This window comes from Eptatretus burgeri, chromosome 6 (assembly GCF_056783735.1).
Source record: "Eptatretus burgeri isolate ZD-2024b chromosome 6, Ebu_testis_v1, whole genome shotgun sequence".
NCBI lineage: Eukaryota > Metazoa > Chordata > Myxini > Myxiniformes > Myxinidae > Eptatretus > Eptatretus burgeri.
In genome coordinates, this window is record NC_140966.1 from 86,843,410 (window position 1) to 86,864,388 (window position 20,979).

Genomic DNA, 20,979 nt, shown 5'->3' on the forward strand with positions numbered 1-20,979 from the left:
AGCCCCCAGGGTTCAGGTGGAAGGCAGCACCACAACTTTCTCAATGTAAATGTGTATCATATAGTGCCATCTGGTAGGAGCCGGTATTACAAGTCGTGATAAAATAGGCCATAGATATCATAAAAGTGAGGGAAATTAACCAGTCCATGAGGATGGGTTCTTTTCAACAAATAGAGACTCTAAATGTAGTAACAAATATGAGATCAACACACCTTGTCCTTAAGTTCAGTCTCTGGAAGATCCCGAATGTCAGACAGAAGGTTTTGTATTTGTGGAACAAGCAGCGCCTTCATGTGGATAAAAGGCAGAGAAAATGCACCCATTAATTTACCTGTATTTACACGGTTCATAAAGTTCTGTGTACAACATAATATCACTGGTGAAGTTCCAAATGTCATGCCTCAAGTGAAAGTACCCTTTGGAAACACATCACAAATATTCTTTCTTCATTACTGGCATTAACTTTGAAATCACACTCATTCTGCACTTTATCAGTCGAAGAGAAAAGCACAAATGATCACACTCAAGATATACGGATACACTCGTTCATCAAGCACTTCCTAACAAATGTAATCTATCTGTTCATGCCCACGTGCTACTACATGCAAGCGCAAGCAACGCTACAGGGCAGAGAGACAAAGGAAAGAGGAATGAGAAGCCATCACTGATAATTCTGACCTAAATACTGCTGCTGTTTGGTTTCATTGTTCAATCGGTGTTATACATTGTGGTTGTTCTACAATTCCAGTTCATATGATGTGGTAATACCTCCCTCTCTTCCACAACCCCCCCCCCCCACATAATTTCCAACGCAAACCTCCAGTAATTACCTGAAGTGCGAGTGGGTTCAGGAATTCAGAACAAACACCAAGAGGATGAAGAAGAAGTGCAACTGCCTAAAAGGGAGACACAAAGTATTGTTGAACCAAAAAATAGTGAGAAAGATGTTGAGGAATGATGGCATAGGATTAAAAAGACAAGCCAAAGGGAAAGCAACAACAAATGACATAACCTAAGCAAAAACCTAATCATATTTGACTGAACGACACAAGTACAAGACGTGACTTTTGATTGGAAAAAGACTTTGTGACAACTCGAGTAACAAAGTGTTTTTCTTCCACATTCCATTCAATCTCATTCTTCCTTCCAAGTCTTCAAGGTCCAGCTGCTCACAGTTTTTCCTTCCTGAGAGCTTACTTCCGTGTACACTGTACAGCTTATCACCCCATGCACCCTCCCCTACCCCTCATTCCTCCCCACACCCAATGTCTGTCGAAGTCTCCTCTATTTTGTCCTTCAACCCTACCGTTGGTGTTTCTCCCCCCCCACCCCCACACACAATGTCTGTTGAAGTCTCCCTCTATTTTGTCCTTCAACCCTACAGTTGGCATTTCTCCCCCCCCCCCTTACCACTCCTCTATCTCTCTACTGTTGTCTTTGTCCTGATCCATTCAGTGTTCTAGCTCTTCCATGAGCATTGACCTTGTATACAAAAAAAGGTGATGGGGGGGGGGTATTGGGTAGCAGAACAGCAGAATGTGTTACCCACCAAGGGGGCCATTTTGCTGACATCATTTTCAAAGCCTCTTGCATTTTGAAGAAATTTCAATGTCTGTCGTTTACAAATGTTAATACAGTTGAATAGATAAATTATGAAATGAAAATATATCCATATTTCAAAAGTGTCACCTTTTTTCCCCATACCCTGAATAAGAAGTGTCTTCCCACAATTTTACCTCCCCCAAGTTTTGCCACCAGGTTCAGTTTCCTTTGGGTGATCCTTGGGGAAATGTCATGGTGATTGAACGCAGTGAACTTTTACCAACCGTTTTGTCCTTCGCAGGAATCTTATACCACCGGCGTGGATGGTGTGTGTTGACGGAATCGTCTGATGCAACAATACATTGATATAATTTAGCATCTTATCATCCTGCGCACGTGAAGTGAAAAAACGAGGTTAAGCAATTGGTTCACTTTGTTTGTCTGTCTACAAACATCAGTTTATGATCAAAGAACAACTAAATTTCAATTGAATGTCAGATTTTGAACACGAATCGGAAAACAAACCCTTAGTTTAGCAACACTTTGGCTATAAATTCTTCCCGAGTGTGCATGCCCAGAGAGGAGTGAGATTGTTTTTTTTGTTTGTTTTTTTTGTTACTCTGTCTGCCTGTCTTGCAGTCAAACAAAACTGAAAATCATTCCAAACAGGAAACTCAATGTTTTTAAGAACGTCATAAAGAACACAAACAACAGGCACAAAGAACTAATGTAACGTTTTAAATAAGGTGTTGTAAAGACGCTGCATCAATGGCGGTAATCTTCAAAAATATAATTTTCCAACAACATTTAAAATCTTTACTTTATTTCAGTTAAATTGATTACTGTAGTCGAACACTGTAGAACACAAATTGCCTTTTTAGCTCATTGAAAAAAATATATTGTTGAGCAATACATACTTGGACAAAAATTACGGCATTTTACATCATCTTAACCAATCAAATTTTTCTGCTTGCAGAACCCGATAATGTCCTATTTGTCAAGACTGCAAATGGCAAGGTGTTCTATGAACTCTTTAGTTGTGGATGCAAAATGTGTAACACTATTTCATGCCATGTGTGACAATTTTTAAGTGCCTTTAGATGTGTCATTCTTCAACCATGGCTGGTTAGTTATCAAAACAGGCCAGCCAGGGGCGGAATATTAAAGTTGAACTGACAGGAAAGGACAAGACAGACACAGACACCAATTATAATACCCTCTCCTCTTCGAGAACAGGTGAAGCGAATAAACCAAAAAATAAATAAAAAACAATGCAAATGAAAGCAAATTATTTTAAACAAAAACAAACTGCCACACCAATTGTTAAAATGTAGTCTTGTCTATTCATGAGCATTTCTCACATCACTTGGACATCTCACCTCCAAATCTGTCCGTTCTTCCTCAGCCTTGTCTCTAATGGCCTGGAAGCCACCTTTTTCACCAAACTCCATGAGGAACACAACAAAGAAATGCAGAGAAGGCAAAGTGTGATAAACATTCAGAGAGAGGGTTTAATGGGGAGAGTTCATGCAAGCGTGAAGAGAGGGAATGTAATTTTTTAAATAATCTATAAACTGTACAGTGATCAGCATAGAGGATTAGACAGAAAAGGTTATACCATACATTATTTGTCACTCACCAGGTTTATGAGATCTACCAGCCAACCATATGGCTCCTGACACACACACAAAAAATAAATGGAAGCATTCAGGAAGGTATGCAAGAGAGGATTCGTGTGTGTGTATGTGCATATATATATATATATATATATATATATATATATATATATATATATATATATATATATATATATATATATATATATATATATATATATATATATATATATATATATATATATATATATATATATATAAAATTTTCAAAATGCTGAAACAGTGAAGCAAAAAGGGATTGCGTGGTGTGAAAAAGGGATGCAAATGAGATGCACAATTCGACCCAGTACCTTGGCTGGGGCAGATTCTGGTGTGACTCCATAGGGTTGGCCATGCCATTGTCGAGTGCTGACCTTGCCTCGATTTTTGATGTGATATTCTGACTCGGGATTCAGAGACTGATTTGAGAAAAAAATTAAAAAGTGCGCTGAAGAAACATCCAACCAATCAAAATTACAAGCTAAAGAAGTAGGAAAATTTGACATCAAAAGAAATGCCTCAAAATTTTCAGTTCATAACCAAAGTGTCGTAGAAAAGCTACACGAAATAACAATGAAAGGTTTGTATTATTTTAAGTGGAGCGGCACTGTGATCGGTCGGGTGACATCATCACACGAAACTTTCAAAATGGCTGCCCCGCTAGTTGCACATATGAAGCAGACGACAGTTCTTGAATTTCTTACGATGGAAGAGGTTCCTCCAATGGATATTTATATGTATTTAAATCATGTGTATGGCGATTCTACTATTTATGTGAGCACCGTTAGACGTTGGGCAAAGCATTTCAAGAGCAGGGAAATCTATGTCAACGACAAGCCTTAAAGTGGTCGGCCTGCAACCGCAGTGACACCGGGAAACAAGAGTCAAATTGATCTGCTCATTAAAATGCATTGCAATTGATGGAGACCATGTAGAAAAATAACTTCATATCTTCTTCGACACATTCTCTGCCAGTCTGTCCGTCCCTCTATCTGTCACGCTGTCTATCTGTCTGGGTGGAGTTTCAAAATCAAATCACCACCATTTTGTTTGCTCTGTAAGCCTCTGCCTGTGCTGTACAGGAACCACGGCAAGTTGACTGCATCGTTGCTGTGGTACCCGAGTGAGTCTTCGTGTAGATATTTGGAGAGACGAGCGTTTCCTGGGAAAAAATAAGGTAAGTGGCGTATTTGTGGGGTATCGGGTATTAATTTTATGAATGTCTAAAAATTTTGCGTGGTCTGATGCCTCAAGGTAGCAAAGGGCACAACGGATTTTCACAAACCAATTGGTCTAAATTGATTTTTTTTCAAGCGAATGATGCATTTCATCACATGCCTGACAGTATCAGCTTTTAGATTCCATAAAGAATGAAGATGGTTGGTTTAAAAATAACGTTTAAAGAATAAAAAATAAAATTTATACTTTGAAAGCAACTTTGACAGTTTTTGAAACATTATAAAGGACCCCTTTGAAAGCTCTTCCCAGCCATGGGGATGATGGGGGGGGCGGGAGGGTTGAAAGTGAGGAGAGGAGGAAAGGAGAGAGTCTGGGGGGGAGAGTCGAGAGGGGAGAGTCTGAGGAGGGGAGAGAGAGGAGGAGGAGAGGAGAGAGAGTAGGACGAGAGGAGAGAGAGGAGGACGAGAGGAGAGAGAGGATGAGGAGAGGAGAGAGAGGAGAGGAGAGGAGAGAGAGGAGGAGAGGAGAGAGAGGAGGAGGAGGAGAGGAGAGAGAGAGGAGGAGGAGGAGAGGAGAGAGAGGAGGAGGAGAGGAGAGTCAGGAGGAGGAGAGGAGAGAGAGAGGAGGAGGAGAAGGAGAGAGAGGAGGAGGAGAAGGAGAGAGAGGAGGAGGAGAAGGAGAGAGAGGAGGAGGAGAAGGAGAGAGAGGAGGAGGAGAAGGAGAGAGAGGAGGAGAGGAGAGAGAGGAGGAGGAGAGGAGAGAGAGAGGGGGGAGAGGAGAGAGAGGGGGGAGAGGAGAGAGAGGGTTGGAGAGGAGAGAGAGGAGAGAGGTAGAAGAGGGAGGAGTCGAGGGGAGAGGGTTCCGGTCTTGAAGTCACCTGTTACATTAAGTGTAATATCCACGGGTCCCTGTTAGTGTACGCCTATTCCCTGTAATTAGCCCACCCACCCCTCTCGACCGTGTGTGTGTGTGTGTGTGTGTGTGTGTGTGTGTGTGTGTGTGTGTGTGTGTGTGTGTGTGTGTGTGTGTGTGTGTGTGTGTATGTGTGTGTGTGTGTGTCTGTTCAGGCCATAAACTTTTTATAATTCGAGCTTTGTTGAAGATTCTCAACTGGTTAAAAATATATATCTATATTTAATAAAATGTACAATTCTTTTTTAACACGTTTTGGTCAAATGTAGTTGAAGTACAAAGCGGACACAGACAGGCTTTGGATTTTGAGATGCTTTCTAGTTACTACGTACATGCAAAGCAAAAAGCTTTTCAACTCCATCAGGCCCTCCTGGATATCATGTTCTATGGACTCTCTAGTTTTCATTATAATTGTAATTATATTTGGTGAGAAGCAAAATAAGAGGCGTTACTTTCATACCGACCCTTGCACATACTTTATAAAGGTATTCGGTTGAAAAAAAACCAGTATAATACTAATATTATACTGCTACTAATAGGTAACATTTGTGGCCTACATTAGCACATTATGTGAGGATAGAGACAGTCCGACAGACAAATGAAAAATCGTGCTTAGCACGACACTTGGCGAATTAGTTGACCTTTCCGTGTGGTGGTCCAAGCTGTAATGTCATGGAATGTGTGGTGTTTATTTGATCGTACATTAATAAAATGACGCGACGTCACAAATAACAATTACCCTTAAAAAATGACGTCAATAGGCAAAACTTTGACGTCATACGCTTGCGAAAACTATGCGTAATTTGTAATAAGATGCATTTAGTAATCATTTAGATATTTGAATGAAGTTTAATTTGGCGTCAACCGGAAGTCACTATGACTGAGTCACTGAGTTATGTCCAAAAATGTATTTTCACGTTGTGTGACGTCACGTCGCGACGTTTAGTCTGATTAAGACGGGGTTTGTACGCGAACCATCTCAGGTGGATTGCCTATCAGGTGTAAAAATTTAAGAACGACTGGTCCAGCCGTTTGGGCTGTAGACGACCGGACAAACAAATAAAACCAATGTCACCCACAGGGTGACCCGTATCTTGCCAAAAGGTGACCACATGTGACTTATTTAAGGTCACACTGAGGTGAACAGAGCTGCTATTCACCAGGAGCGACTCCTTGAGGAATATCTGCCTACGAGAGATTCCGATGAGAATCGTTCTACAGAGTAACCATGAAAAATATGTTTGCCTCATATCGTCACCAAATGACGTCATAATGTCTCAAGCTTGACGTATCTAGAAAGCACTCATCGAGGTGTTCAATTTGAGGTACTACACGATATGATTCCTAAAACTTGAAAATTTGACCTTGGGGTCAAATATGTTTGACCTCAGGCACTAACCATGAAGGTCAAGGCCAATCACCACCAAAAACTAATCAGCTGAGCGCCAGACCATATACTACATTTCCATAAAGTTTGGAGACGATTCGATTAAAATTACTCAAAAAATAAGGGTTTCGTCGACTCCCCTGATTTGCGACAAAGTGACCTTGACCTTTGACCTTGACCTTCAAAATTTTATACGCTGAAAGGGACCTCTATAGGCCTCTGATATGCGAAGTTACAAAAATTTCCAATGATAACTGTGCTCTGCAGAATTTTTTATACGTGATTACAGACAAAAAAATAAAAAATAAAAATAAAAACGTGCAAGCTCACCAACATATCTTGCAAAAACTTCGTTTTGCAAGATAACAAACCAACAAACGGAACAGACCAACATACTTGACAAAATCGAAGATTTCGCCAAGTAACAAATGGACTCAAATGCAACACACTCTCCTCTGGTGGGGATAATGAATAAAGTTCTGCGTGCCAACCACAAAACGCAGATTTTGGATTATGCAACAAAAACTAACTACTGTACGAAGCGCAAGCCTTTTTATAAATACAATATTCACATCAACCATCAATGCCATTTTCACGATTGCAAAAGATTGCTCGTTAATCTGACCCCTCCACCGATTATTATGATACAATTAAATCATGAACAATAACAATTGTAATCAATAAATTAAAAATGGGAATAATTATATTCACTAATGAGTGAGAATTACCATGCTGAGGACGGGAAGCAATGACCGTGGTACTGAACCCAATTTCAGTCTTTCAACCATGAGTTCAAGCAACAGATGAAGCATCGTGAAGATCCCTTCGTGAATGTCGCCACCCCACTTGTGCACAGCGTTTGACCTAAGCAACTGCAAAGCACACATTCTAAATTTGTTTAGATATAACAAACTAAAATGGAAAATGTGAAATGCCAAAATGGCAGTGGAAGCAACTCAAAACACAATCAACACAAATAACTGGTATCAAAGTGGTTCAAGTCACAATAATAGTTAGGTCACACATTGATTGGCAGGTTCCGCAAATTGTTCTCACATACCAAGAAGGAGCACATAGTTACAATTGGATATCGAGAATCACAAAAAATTTGGATAACTACAGGGCAGAGAACCCAAAAACACAATCAAGTTGAGGTTTTGTCAAAAAAAAAAAGACTAAAAAACATTTTGAGATACAGAATTGCCTTCACCAGTGATTAACACAGGCCATGCATGTTCTGGTCTTGAATCATATTCCAGGGGTTTGGTGCCATGTGGTGGATCAGAGCAACATAGAACAGGATATCATTCTCATAATCACCTTCATAGTTTGGGCCGAAATTCGGTTGTGTACAGGGTGTTTCAAAAAGATTGATCCAACTTTGACTTCCTGCCATTTCTTTGTTTTTGACCTATACCATTTTCCTTTTCAGGGTTTGGTGGTGTTATCATGGTATTTGTTCCCTGGGATTTCTAGCTCCGTAGCTCAACTGTGCCATTGACAGTGAAACACAAGACAAAAGTGGTGGCTCTGTGGTGTGAGGCTAAATTATATGCAGACACCCGTTGGAGGTTCTGTCAGGAATACAACCTCAGAACACCTGATGGACCCACAAATTGTGTCATTCAATGTATTGTGAAACATTTTGAGCACAAGGGGGGTACAGTGCACAACCAGAGAAAGGACAACAGTGGCAGGCCAGCATCAGTAACCGAGAGCCAAGCCAACATCAACACAATGCGACAGTCCTGCAGTGGACAGTCCCAAGAAGTCCCACCGCGTTCCTGGGAGAGAGGCATCAAACCAACATCAGTCTGGCATATCCTCACTGAGGAACTGAAGCTTTTCCCATACATCATCTCTATTTGGCATAAACTGAGTCAAGATGACATGAGAAGGAGACTTGATATGTGCAATTGGCTCAATGACAGGATGGAGCAGTACCCAAACTGGATCAACCTGATCTGGTTCAGTGATGAAGTCCATTTCCATTTAAATGATGCCATCAACAACCACAACAACATTTTCTGCGGGGGGGGGGGGGGTCAGAACCACCTGAGGAGATCACTGAGAGGTACCTTAAAGGGCCTAAAGTCACATGTTTCTGCACTTTCAATGCCAAATGGGGAACGCTAGGGTCTTACTACTTTGAGAATGACAACAGCAGGACGGTGATGATCAACGGTGAGCACTACCAGGCCATGCGCCACAGGTTACATAATGATCTAGCCAAAACGTCACCCTAAACCAGCTCAGCATGACCTGGTTTATGCAGGATGGTGCACCCACGCATACAGCTAGTGACACCATCACTTTCCTGTGGTAGCTCTTCAGAAACCACCGCATTGCCCTGGGTACCACGCATGACTGGGCACCACATAGCCCAGACTTTAACCCTCTGTACTGGTTCCGGGGGGGCTGCCAAGGGCTCTGTCGATGCCAACCGCCCTGCCACACTGGATGATCTGAAACAGGAAGTGTCAGACAACCTCCAGGCAGTGCCACATGAGACCTACAGGAAAGTTGGACATACCATTGCAGTCAGGATCAATACCTGTCTGAACCACGGAGGGGCACACATCGAGAACGTCAATTACCAGGATTTTGCGTAAATACCAATTTCAGACCTTGGACTCTCACCAACTCGAGCAGTGACTTACTGCAATAGTAATCAGTGATAGAAAATACCATGTCATAAGCTTTCAAAAAATGTTTGGTTCACATTCCTGAGGTTTGTTTCTTTGTAAATAAACATTTAAAGCTGCATCACTCTTTTTGAAACACCCTGTATATACACTTTAACTAGAAAGAGCAATAAGAGATTGCAGACCCTTGCCAGGACTTGTTTTGTGGTGTTTGTGGTTGTTTTGTGTGGTGGTGCGTTTTTGTGTGGTGGTGCGTTTGTACAGACGATCCATTGACGATGTAGGTTTATGTTCATACAGCAGACAAACAGGTTTTTCGGTTTTACTGCATAGATTTACGTTTATGCCTGGTGTTGGCTTAATGGTTAGGGTGGTGGGCTTGGGATCCCAGCATCCAGAGTTCAAATCCGACTCGGCTGTTGCATTAATACCAGGTGGGGTTGACTCTGCCTGTCATCCTTCCGAGGTCAGCAAAATGAGTGCCAACTTGCTGGTATCCTGTGTCGGTGTGGCGACCCGTCCAGGATTGTGCCCAATAGTCAAGGAAACTGCTTAAGCAGCACCAACGCTCTGCACAGAGTATGGTCTCAATGGATGGATGGATCGATTTACGTTCTAATTGTATGTATTTCATAGATGTTGTCACGGTCCATACTTTGACGTATGCACATTTTAAAACTATGCACTTTGTAGATGTACTCACGTTTATAATACACATACTCACATTCTAATCCTACATACTTTGTTGAGGTACTCAGTTAAAAATAGATAACGAGTAATACTGGCTACCACCAGGTGACATTATATGTGGACAGAAAGACACACAAACAAACAAACAAGCAGACAAACAAACAAACAGACCCAAAAGCAATACCCTCTGGTGAGGGTAAAAAGCAACTTCATGTTTAATAGACACAGAACCACCCAATGCTGAAAGCAATGTCGGGTGATACATTACAAACCACAGTATCAGTCAGCCTACATTGGTTTTACAAGCCTTATATTTATTTTTGTATACAATGTCGAGGCTCGTATGAGAGCTAACACACAGAATGTACAACAAGGGGAGCAGGAGATAAGAGGGGAGGGAGAGGGAAAGGGAAAGAAAAAACTGGGGAACAGAGACATAAGGAGATCTGTGGAACAGAGAGGGATGGGGCAGAATACACAGGGTAAACAAAATGGGTACGACAGGGACTTTCAGGAAGGAAAGCAGGGAATGTGAAGGAGGTGGGTTTTGGGTGGACTAGCGGGAGTAAAAAAGGTCATGGTTTTGGATGGGGGAGATAAGAGGTGGTGGTGAACAACTGTTTTGAAGGCCTGGACGGAAGAATGGGATTGAACAGTGTGGGAGTTTGTTCCAAAGGCAGGAAAAAAAAGAGAAATGAAAGAGTGAAGGTGAGCAGTGATTCTTGATTTTGGTAGTTTTACCAGAAGGGGGTTGCTGGTGGACCTTGAGCACCCTGAGGAAATATGGCGGGGATAAATCGCAGACAGAGCAGGGGGGGACCAGAGAGGAAGAAGACAGAAAGACCCCCGACCTGCCTGCGGTAAGGGAGTGAGAGGCCCAAAGACTCAGCCTCATCTTTGGAGATACCAATGATCCTAAATGCCTTGGTTTCCACAGCGTAAAGCCGAGAAAGGTGAGAGGCAGGAGCACCAGCCGAGAGGAGAGAGCAGTACTCATCAGGCTGCAGAAAAAAAACTTTCTATGTGGTCAGCTCAGGTGTGCCAAAGGAACAACATTTCTTGGCACACCTGAGAATAATATCAACCAGCCACCACCCCCTCCCTTCACCCCCGGAATGAGAATTGATCCACAGATGCAGTTCTCTATTGGGAGATGCCTTTTTACAGAAAAAAAAAAACAAAACAGAATGGTCAAAAAAAAAAAACATAACTACGAAGCCAAACATGCAGTGTAGAGCACTTCGGCCCCAAGACTAAAGTACGCAGTCCATCAAAGCTTGGTAAACTAATACACATACACCTTGGCCTTGACGTCAAAGCTCATCATCATGCTAAAACATGTACATCCTAGCCCACAGAGCGAGAATGAAATGTCATACCATCAATGCTTCCGTTTGGGGGAACCCTGGCTGCTAAAAAGGATGAAATGGATTCCCACCAGGAGTAGAGTTGCCAAGCCATCTCATTGGAGAATATATCCAAGAGCCCCTCCTAAACTGGAGTGACAATCATGGACCCACGTGTCACACCGGTGCTGCAAGGGCCCTGGCAAGCAGGGGTTGCTGGACAAGCGTTCAGCCTGTTTAGGTATCCATTATATTGCAAGATATTTTAAAGTTAAAACGCAACTTTCCATTATATGAGCACATGCACGCACGCATGCACAACGTAGCACATTAATTTTTGAGAGCTCCCTCTCTTCTCATTTCCTCGGCATCGACTTCTGCAAACCCATTGTTTTACACGTCTCACCCGTCTCGTCGCCCATTCCAGTCCTCCACATTTCCGTCCACAAACTCAATCCAACACAAACTACAAATGTAACAATTAGAATGGTTGCTAGGGTTTGCGGTTTATTGCAGACCTATGTCACTCCACCCACCACACATCCCTTTACAACATCCCTTTTAAGATATGAGCACACGTGGAGTATATTAGTCCTTGAAAAAGGACACTGTTCACTGAAATGCTCGATTTTCTTAGTTTTCATCAAATTTGGTAAAACCTCAAGCTTCTTGTGCTTTTGTGTTCTCCACTCTGCAGTTCTCTCAATTTCAGCAATTACGGATTAACCCAACGACAAACTGTTCTTTGATTTCTTGCAACTCTTTCTCCTCAACAAACCGATGCGACCCTTCTTCAAAGGAAATGGAATAAATCAGAATGTCCTCCACAAATTCTTAGCACAAGTCAACACCTCACCTCTAAATGACCAACTCACTTAATACCATCTCCAAACTGTTAAAGAAACTTGATTATGAAAGTTTTTTTAACAAAACAAAACTTGCTGCTACCTGAGAAAGGTGCACGGTCATATTAGTAAAACGAGAAGATAGATATTGTCACAAGATCATAAATCTTTTTAAATGCCGTAATATCCGCTTTCTTCATGAAAATCACAAACTCATAAAGCAAGACTTCTTCATCTTCATCTTCTTTCCCACACATCACATGGCTGACAGGAGCATTGTTTGCTGTGGGCGCAGCTGTGCCACATATGCAGTGTGCCCCCTGTAGGTCAGAGCAGAAATTTGGAATTTGACCAAGATGCCTGTGATGGCTTGTCTCCAAAAAGACTATTGGATGGAGATTTGACTCAAAAGTAAAATGGTGGTACCAAGCAGGGAAACATCAATATACAAATTAATGATGTTGGCATGAGCAAAAAGAATACAATTCTACATGTAGGAGAAAACATTAACTCGTTCTACCTGCCATCGATGAGAAAAAAATAAATAAATAAATAAAAATCGATGGACAAGCAAGAAGGGAGAAGAAAATGACATCAATAATGTTAAAGGCAAACAACAAGGTCATGTGCCTCAGCCACCAACAATAAAGTGCTGATGATGTCCAGGGCATTTGACTTGGGGGTGTGGGGGGTGGGGGGAGGGGGAAATGCATTGAGGAAATCGGGCTGTAATGCTGGAATACTGGAATACTGGTTCAGAGTCGGTGTTAATCTTCTATTACCTGACAAATAAACAATGCGTCAGACTAGCTGTGAGATTCCAAAGAAGGACTGTGCCAAGCAGAGTACACCCAGTTGACATTTGACTTTAGATGCCAGTTGTGAAATGTGGTCCCAAGACAGGTAATCTCTGATGGTGAGGCCAAGAAACCGAAGAAGGTAAGAACTTTGTAGACAACAGCAGAATTAGCAAGGATATTTTTGTGAAAGTAGGATTCTTCCAAACGTCCAAGTAACATCAAATATGCAGTATGCAGAGTACATATATTCAAGTGAGGTGTAAAGCTAAAGACAGAAAGACACCAGGGTCAGTGAGCAGAGAAGTAAGGACTGCTATTAAATACAAGCAATCAAACGAAATTTATTGGGTACAAAATAATGGGACTGAAATCAGACTCGTATCAGAATTGGAGTAAACAGAAGTGAGTGAAGAAAACATACTTCATGGCCACCTGTATGTGGACACCTGCTCATCCAACATCTCATTCAAAAATCATGGGCATTAATATGGAGTTGCCCCTCCCCCCTTTACTGATATAACAGCCTCCACACTTTTGGGAAAGCTTTCCACTAGATGTTGGAACATTGCTGCCAGGATTTGCTTCCATTCAGCCACAAGAGCATTTGTGAGGTTAGGCACTGATGTTTTTGCGATTAGGTCTGGCTCACAGTCGGCGTTCCAATTCATCCCAAAGATGTTCAATGGGGTTGAGGTCAGGGCTCTGTGCAGGCCAGTCAAGTTCTTCCACACCGATTTTGACAAACCATTTCTGTATGGACCTCGCTTTGTGCACGGGGGTATTGTCATGCTAAAACAGGAAAGGGCCTTCCCCAAACTGTTGCCACAAAGTTGGAAGCACAGAATCATCTAGAATGTCATTGCATGCTGTAGCATTAAGATTTACCTTCACTGGAACGAAGGGGCCTTGCCCAAACCATGAAAAACACCCCCAGGCTATTATTCCTCCTCCAACAAATTTTACAGTAGGCACTATGCATTCAGGCAGGTAACGTTCTCCCAGCATCCGCCAAACCCAGATTAGTCCGTCGGACTGCCAGATGGTGAAGCGTGATTCATCACTCCAGAGAACACGTTTCCACTGCTCCAGAGTACAATGGCGGTGAGCTTCACACCAGTCCAGCCAATGCTTGGCATTGCGGACGGTGATTTTAGGCTTGTGTGTGGCTGCTCGGCCATGGAAACACATTTCATGAAGCTCTCAACGAACAGTACTTGTGCTGATGTTGCTTCCAGTCAATTTGTAACTCAGTAGTACATGTTGCAACCGACAGCAGACAATTTTTCCGGGCTACGCACTTAAGCACTCTGCGGTTCCATTCTGTGAGCTTGTGTGGCCTCCCACTTCGTAGCTGAGCTGTTGTTTCTCTGAGACGTTTCCACTTCACAGTAACAGCACTTACAGTTGAACGGGGCAGCTCTAGCAGGGCATAAGTTTGACGAACTGACTTGTTAGTGAGGGGGCATCCCATGACGGTGTCACATTGAAAGTCACTGAGCTCTTCCGTACGGCCCATTCTACTGCCAATGTTTGTCTATGGAAATTGCATGGCTGTGTGTTTGATTTTTATACACCTGTCAGCAATGCATGTGGCTGAAATAGACAAATCCAGTAATTAGAAGGGGTGTCTGCATACTATTTGCCATGTAGTGTAACTTGGGAGAATATATGATAAGAGAATATGAAAAGAATGGGAACAAAGAATATTAAACACAAGAAAGATGTCAAGTATAGCACAATACAGTACTTGTGAACTCAAAATTTGAAAATTTGACCTATCAAGTGTTTTAGATGATTGATTCTTATACATAATGAATTTGGCTGATAAGTTTTCCAACTACAACCTAATAGGTGTTTTGCATGATTTGAATGGCCTTAACCTTTACCTTCGACGAATTTTGACCAAAATTTACACACATATATACAAATAAATCTCACACTCACAATCTCCCTATCTCACAAATCTCACACTCTGACAACCTCTTTCCCAAAGGACCATCTGGCAAGCCCTCCTATCTACTTTCTTAACAATCCTCTTGAGGAAGTTCATTCATTCAAACTCCTGGGTCTCACTATCAGCCACAATCTTTCTTGGGTAAACCACATTTCAAAATTGGCCTCTAAAGCCAGCCACCAACTGGACACCCCTGTTGTACAAAGTCCTTCCTTGGCACACAGGAACTCCTATCTTCCTTCAAGAGTTTCATCTGCAGCTTGAGAGAGTACTGCTCTCCCCTATGGACTGGCTCCCATGCCTCATATCTTGCTCAGCTTGACAACATGGACACCAAAGCCAAAGCCTTTAAGATTATTGAAATCTCCCATAATTCTTTGGGTTTATCTTTGGGCTTATCACTTTGCCATCACAGACATATCGGTAGGGTCTCTGTATTCTACCACCTCGCTTCTGGTCATGCACCCTTTGCTCTTTCCATACTTTGTCTTCCCCCCTCCCCTCCCTTCTGGTGAAACTACCTAAATCCAGGGTCACTGCTCACCTCCCACTCATTTGTTCTTCTTTTTTCCCTCCTGTGGAATCATCTTCCACATCCTCTTCAATCTTATTATTCCCTCAACGTCTTCAGGATAGCTGTTCACCACCATCTCAGAAAATCCACAATCCAAAACCATAATCTTTTCTACCCTCATTAACCTCAACCAAATCCCTCCTCCTCTCAATTTTCCAGTTTTCCCTCCTTGGGGAAGAAAATCTTCTGTATCCATATTGTCCACCCCATGCATGCCGATTCTGCCTCCTGTTTTTGTCTGTTACGTCCTGATCCGTTCATTGTACAAGCTCTTCCATGAGCCTGGACTATGTATATAAAAAAGATAAGCTGTGCAAGTTTCAATTTTACATCTGCAAGAATAGTCGAGGTAATAAAATCACAAAAAGCCCCATTTCATTATAATGGGATGAAATTGTTGTCATGGAAACCGTAGACATGTCAAAACGGCTAAATCGATTGTTCTGTTTATTTGTGAACCAATTCAGTGACCCAATATGCAAATCCTGTTCAGCCCCAGACCATTATTCCTCCTCCACCAAACTTTACAGTTGGCACTATGCATTCGGGCAGGTACCGTTCACCTGGCAACCGCCAAACCCAGATTCGTCCTTTTAGTTTTGCCAGATTGTGAAGCATGATTCATCACTTCAGAGAACGCATTTCCACTGCTGCAGAGTACAGTGGCGGTGAGCTTTACACCACTCCAGCTGACGTTTGGCATTGCACACAGTGATCTTAAGCTTGTGTGCAGCTGCTCAGCCATGGAAACCCATTTCATGAAACTCTTGACGAACAGTGTTTGTGCTTATGCTGATTCCAGAGGCCGTTTGGAACACGGTAGTGAGTGTTGCAACAGACAAATTTTTTTCACGCTATGCGTTTCAACACTCGGTGGTCCCATTATGTGAGCTTGTGTGGCCTACCACTTCGTGGCTGAGCTGTTGTTGCTCCTTGACGTTTCCACTTCACAATAACAGCACTTACAGTTGACCGGGGCAGCTCTAACAGGGCAGAAATTTGATGAACTGACTTGTTGGAAAGGTGTCATCCTATGACGGTGCCACGTTGAAAATCACCGAGCTCTTCAATGCAGCCCATTATGCTGCCAATGTTTGTGCATGGAGATTGCATGGCAGTGCGCTTGATTTTGTACACCTGTCAGCAATGGGTGTGCCTGAAATAGCCAAATACTTTTGGCCATGTAGTGTATATATATCTATACACATTAGAGGGTAATGCCATGCTCAGGGCGGGAGCACCCTTCCCAGCACACCTTCGGTGAGCAAAGCACACCTTCAGCAGACCTCTGGGAAACCCACAAACTGTAGCACTTCTTGAAAATGCATTGTATAATTTTTTGTCATTTTTGTAAGAAATTATATTGATCACAAACACCACACAAACATCTATACAATGTTCTTGCAATATACTTTTTTTCAGCAAATAATGGGCAATCTCCACCCATGCAGAGGGTGGGTACTCTGCTAGTTTGAACAGAATTTGCATATTGGGTCACTGAAATGGTTCACCAATCAAAAGCTAGAAGCCGATTGGTTTTGAGGCCAAAAAGGTCAAAGGGTAAATGGTCATAGTCACATAAAAAAATGAATTTGCATCCGATTGACTTGAAATTAGAACAGGGTTTGCAAAAAAGGGACACCGATTCACCAAAAATCAGAACGATTGATTTTGTGGTTTTGATGATTTCCATGACAACAATTTCACCCTATTACAATCAATAAAGAGCCCCCAAGTGGCCGGCAGTCATTTCTTGAGGTTGCAGTTCAGACCTCTGCTGAATCCAAAATCTGGGAAATGTCACGGATGTTAGACTGAAGTAAATTTGGGGAACCCTGCCCTGGGAGCCCCCCCCCATTCTCCCCTATTCCCCCCCCCACCCCGATCCAAAATCGAAAATTCTAAGACCGCATGATCCTGCAGACCATCGAGTAGAAGGAATTTCTCAGGTTTCAGAGCAATTAGTTGGTAAATAAGGGACGAGTCGAGTCGAGATGCAAAGTTTCAGGGAGTAACCCCCTCCTCCTTCTAGGAGCCCCCACAATCCAAAATCGAAAAATTTAAGACCAAGCGATTGTACAGGCCACTGTCTTGTTTCCATGTGTCAAATTTCACAACATTAGCTCGGTGATAAGGGCAGAGTTGCAGAGTCTTGTTTCCGAAAAGTGTTTGATTCAGTGAATCGGAATGCCCGATGGAGGATTCTCGGTCTTCATGGGGTGCCACCAAAACTGATCAATGTGATTTCTGAACTATACTCAGTATACTCTGAACTCAGTATATGAACTGAACTCTGAACTGAACAGTATATATATATATATATATATATATATATATATATATATATATATATATATATATATATATACACTGAACTATACTATACAGCTGTGAGATGTGGTGATTCCATCTCAGACTTATTTCCAATTGTTACTGGAGTTTGTCAGGGGTGTGTACTGGCCCCCACACTTTTCATCGCGTGTATGGACTGGATTCTGGGGAGGATATCAGAGAGATAAAGCTGTGGAACATCGTTTGGGAATGTCAGGATCTCTGACTTTGACTTCGCAGTCATCTTTGCGGAGATGCTGGATATCCTCATGGGGGGTCTTGAGGTGCTGAATGAGGAGTCAGAGCAGCTGGGGTTATGGGTTTCCTGGGTTACAACTAAGATCCAGGCTTTCAATGATATATTGGATGCCGCTATCTTATCTGTTCCCATTTGTAGTGAGGATGTTGAGGTCATGGAGAGATTGTCTTACCTTAGCAGTGATATTCATGTCTCCGCAGGTTGTGAGCCAGAGGTCGATAGACGTCTGTGTCGGGTCTGGGGAATCTTCGGGTGTGGCGCTGTCGGTCACTATGCAGCATGAAAAAAAATCGAAGTTTCAAAGTCTTTGGTCCTTCCAGTCTTGTCCTACGGATGTGGAACTTGGACTCTGACCAAGGATCTGAGATAGACTTAACTCCTTTGGTACCAGTTCTCTTCGGGGAATCCTTGGGTATTGTTGGTCAGTCTGTGTACAGGGAGCAGTTGCTGAGAGAGACTCAGATGAGATTTGTTACCCATGTAGTCTGTGAGCGTCAGTTGCGGCTGTATGGACATGTGGCTCGTTTTCTCGACGCTGATCCTGCTCACCAGATTCTCTCAGCGAGGGAGTCTCGTGGGTGGAGGAGGCCAATGGGCCGACCACGTGCCTCATGGTTGCAGCAGGTTGACCGGCATCTCAAGGAGATGGGGATAGGCCAGGCATCTCCCTGGGGATTGTCAGATGGAAGCCCCTGGAGTACCGAAGGAAAATGAACAGAGTGACGCGCCGCTCCGGCGCATGCTCCCATCCGTGACCTGATCTGACTTGACTGGAATCCCAAGTATTTTTATTCAAAGACAACAACCCTTGTAGTTATGCTAAAGATAGTAAAACAGCCAGACAAGATAGTAAAATGATGTTGAGATCTGTTAGCTTGATTTCACCTTTTTTAGATTGCGCAAAATATGTTTTTATATTCTGTAATGTTGAGATTTTTTTTTTCTTGACTGAAAAATGAAAGTTTGATAGCTGCTTTAGCAAGTAAACAAAACTACCGATTCATGACCAGTGCTAAAATTTGGCATCACTCTTCATAGCTAAATACAGTTTCTTGCCAAGTAATCTCACAGCATGATGTTGCCGAGTTTGTGGACATCCAGTCGGCAGGGTCATAAAACTGTCCAATTATATTTTAGAATCATTCAAGATGTTAAAAAAATAAATAAATAAATAAAATTTAAAAACTCATTTTTATTATCAATATAAACATAAACACCATTCAATAAAAAGATGCATGGTACTACAAAACTTTAATATAGATGTAAACAGAGACATTTTGAAAGACATTATCATAAAAAGAAAACCACAAAGCTTTTCGTTGTGCTCTCTTCAGGTGAAATTCACACAAAGTGAGTGAGTAATGACCTGTATAGCCTGTGAGCTTGTTCATCCAAATTGATGGGGTCGCCATGGGCTCTCCTTTGGGCCCAACGTCAGCAAACATTTTTGTTGGCTATCAAGAACTGCAGAAGTTGACCAAGTTGCAGGTAACTCAATCCCCCATCGTATACTACAGATGTGTGGATGACATATTTTGCCTGTTTGAATCTCGTGAAGTCTGTGACCACTTCTTGAATGAATTGAATTCTCTTCATCCTGCCCTCACGTTCACTACGGAATTGGAACGTTCTGATTGCTTACCCTTCCTGGATGTCCTCGCAGAGAGATCTGCATCTTCATTTACTACGTCCATCAAGAGAAAGCCCACTTTCACCGGCCGGTGTACTCGATGGGACTCTTTTAGTTCAACGAGATACAAGATTGGTTTGATCAATGTATTAGTGAGTCGAACTAAGAGGATATGTTCCAACTACAAGCTTCATACAGAGGTGGACAAGATTGTCGGCATCCTCAGTGAGAATGGATATCCTGAGTATATCATCAGGAGGTTTATGCACAAATTCCTCACTGCTGTAGATGAACGGAAGATGGGTCCTGAAAAGTGCCTGGTCTATATCAAGATCCCTTGGAAAGGGAAAATGTCACAAAGATATGAGGAACAAATCAAAACATGTCTCAAACGGGTATCTGGCTGTTCGTCCAAGAGTGATTTTCACCTCTAGACATCTGATTCCTGCAATTAAGAAGGATGTTCTGCCTGCCTCAAAACTTAGTAATATTATTTACGAGTTCAAGTGTCGATGTGACGCTCGGTATGTAGGCACAACTACCCAGACTCTGACTGACAGAATCAAACAGCATGTCCCTTTGTCCATCAGGAAAAACACAATTGGTACAAGAATACAGCCAGTACCTGCTTGTAGGAAGGTCCCAGCATCAATCCCAACATCGTGTGCATCTGCTATTGGACAGCATTCGAGTGAGAATGCAAACTGTGCTGAACATTATAATGTGGATGCATTCAAGATATTGAGTAGAGGACGAAGTATAACGCATCTCCGAATACTAGAAACAACATTTATCAATTCCATGGACCCTATGTTATGTCGGCAAAAAGAGTTTGTCCACTGGCTTTGCTTATTTGTGCAAAGAAGAAGAGGAACACAAACTCGTCTCACGATCACAGATTGTGATGAAGAAGATTCTACAACAGCCTTAGCGGCTCCGCCTCAGACTCTGCAACCTCCAATTGGAGAGCTAAACACTGAACAGGCTCCTCACACCTAGACCGTTGGGAGATGATGCGTCAGTAGAGAACGTCCATTCAGAATTGGCTTTGTTGATAGGTGTCTATTAGACTGTTCTTCATCATTACTCACTCACTTTGTGTGAATTTCACCTGAAGAGAGCACAACAAAGAGCTTTGTGGTTTTCTTTTCATTCTAATATCCTTCAAAATGTCTCTGTTTATGTCTATACTATTCAATAAGAATATTTTCCCCTGATCTCCAAATCATG

General features: G+C 42.3%; 1 protein-coding gene across 1 annotated transcript in view; it reads right to left on the minus strand.

The window, feature by feature from the left end:
- USP24 (ubiquitin specific peptidase 24) overlaps positions 1 to 20,979 on the minus strand; it is a 213,657-nt gene that overhangs the window by 173,444 nt on the left and 19,234 nt on the right. The window contains exons 4-9 of the mRNA XM_085886059.1: positions 7,404 to 7,547; positions 3,509 to 3,616; positions 3,182 to 3,217; positions 2,922 to 2,987; positions 831 to 896; positions 213 to 287 (exon numbers count right to left, since the gene is read on the minus strand). Of these exons, the coding sequence (XP_085742185.1) occupies positions 213 to 287; positions 831 to 896; positions 2,922 to 2,987; positions 3,182 to 3,217; positions 3,509 to 3,616; positions 7,404 to 7,547 (495 nt within the window). The remainder of the gene's footprint in view (positions 1 to 212; positions 288 to 830; positions 897 to 2,921; positions 2,988 to 3,181; positions 3,218 to 3,508; positions 3,617 to 7,403; positions 7,548 to 20,979) is intronic.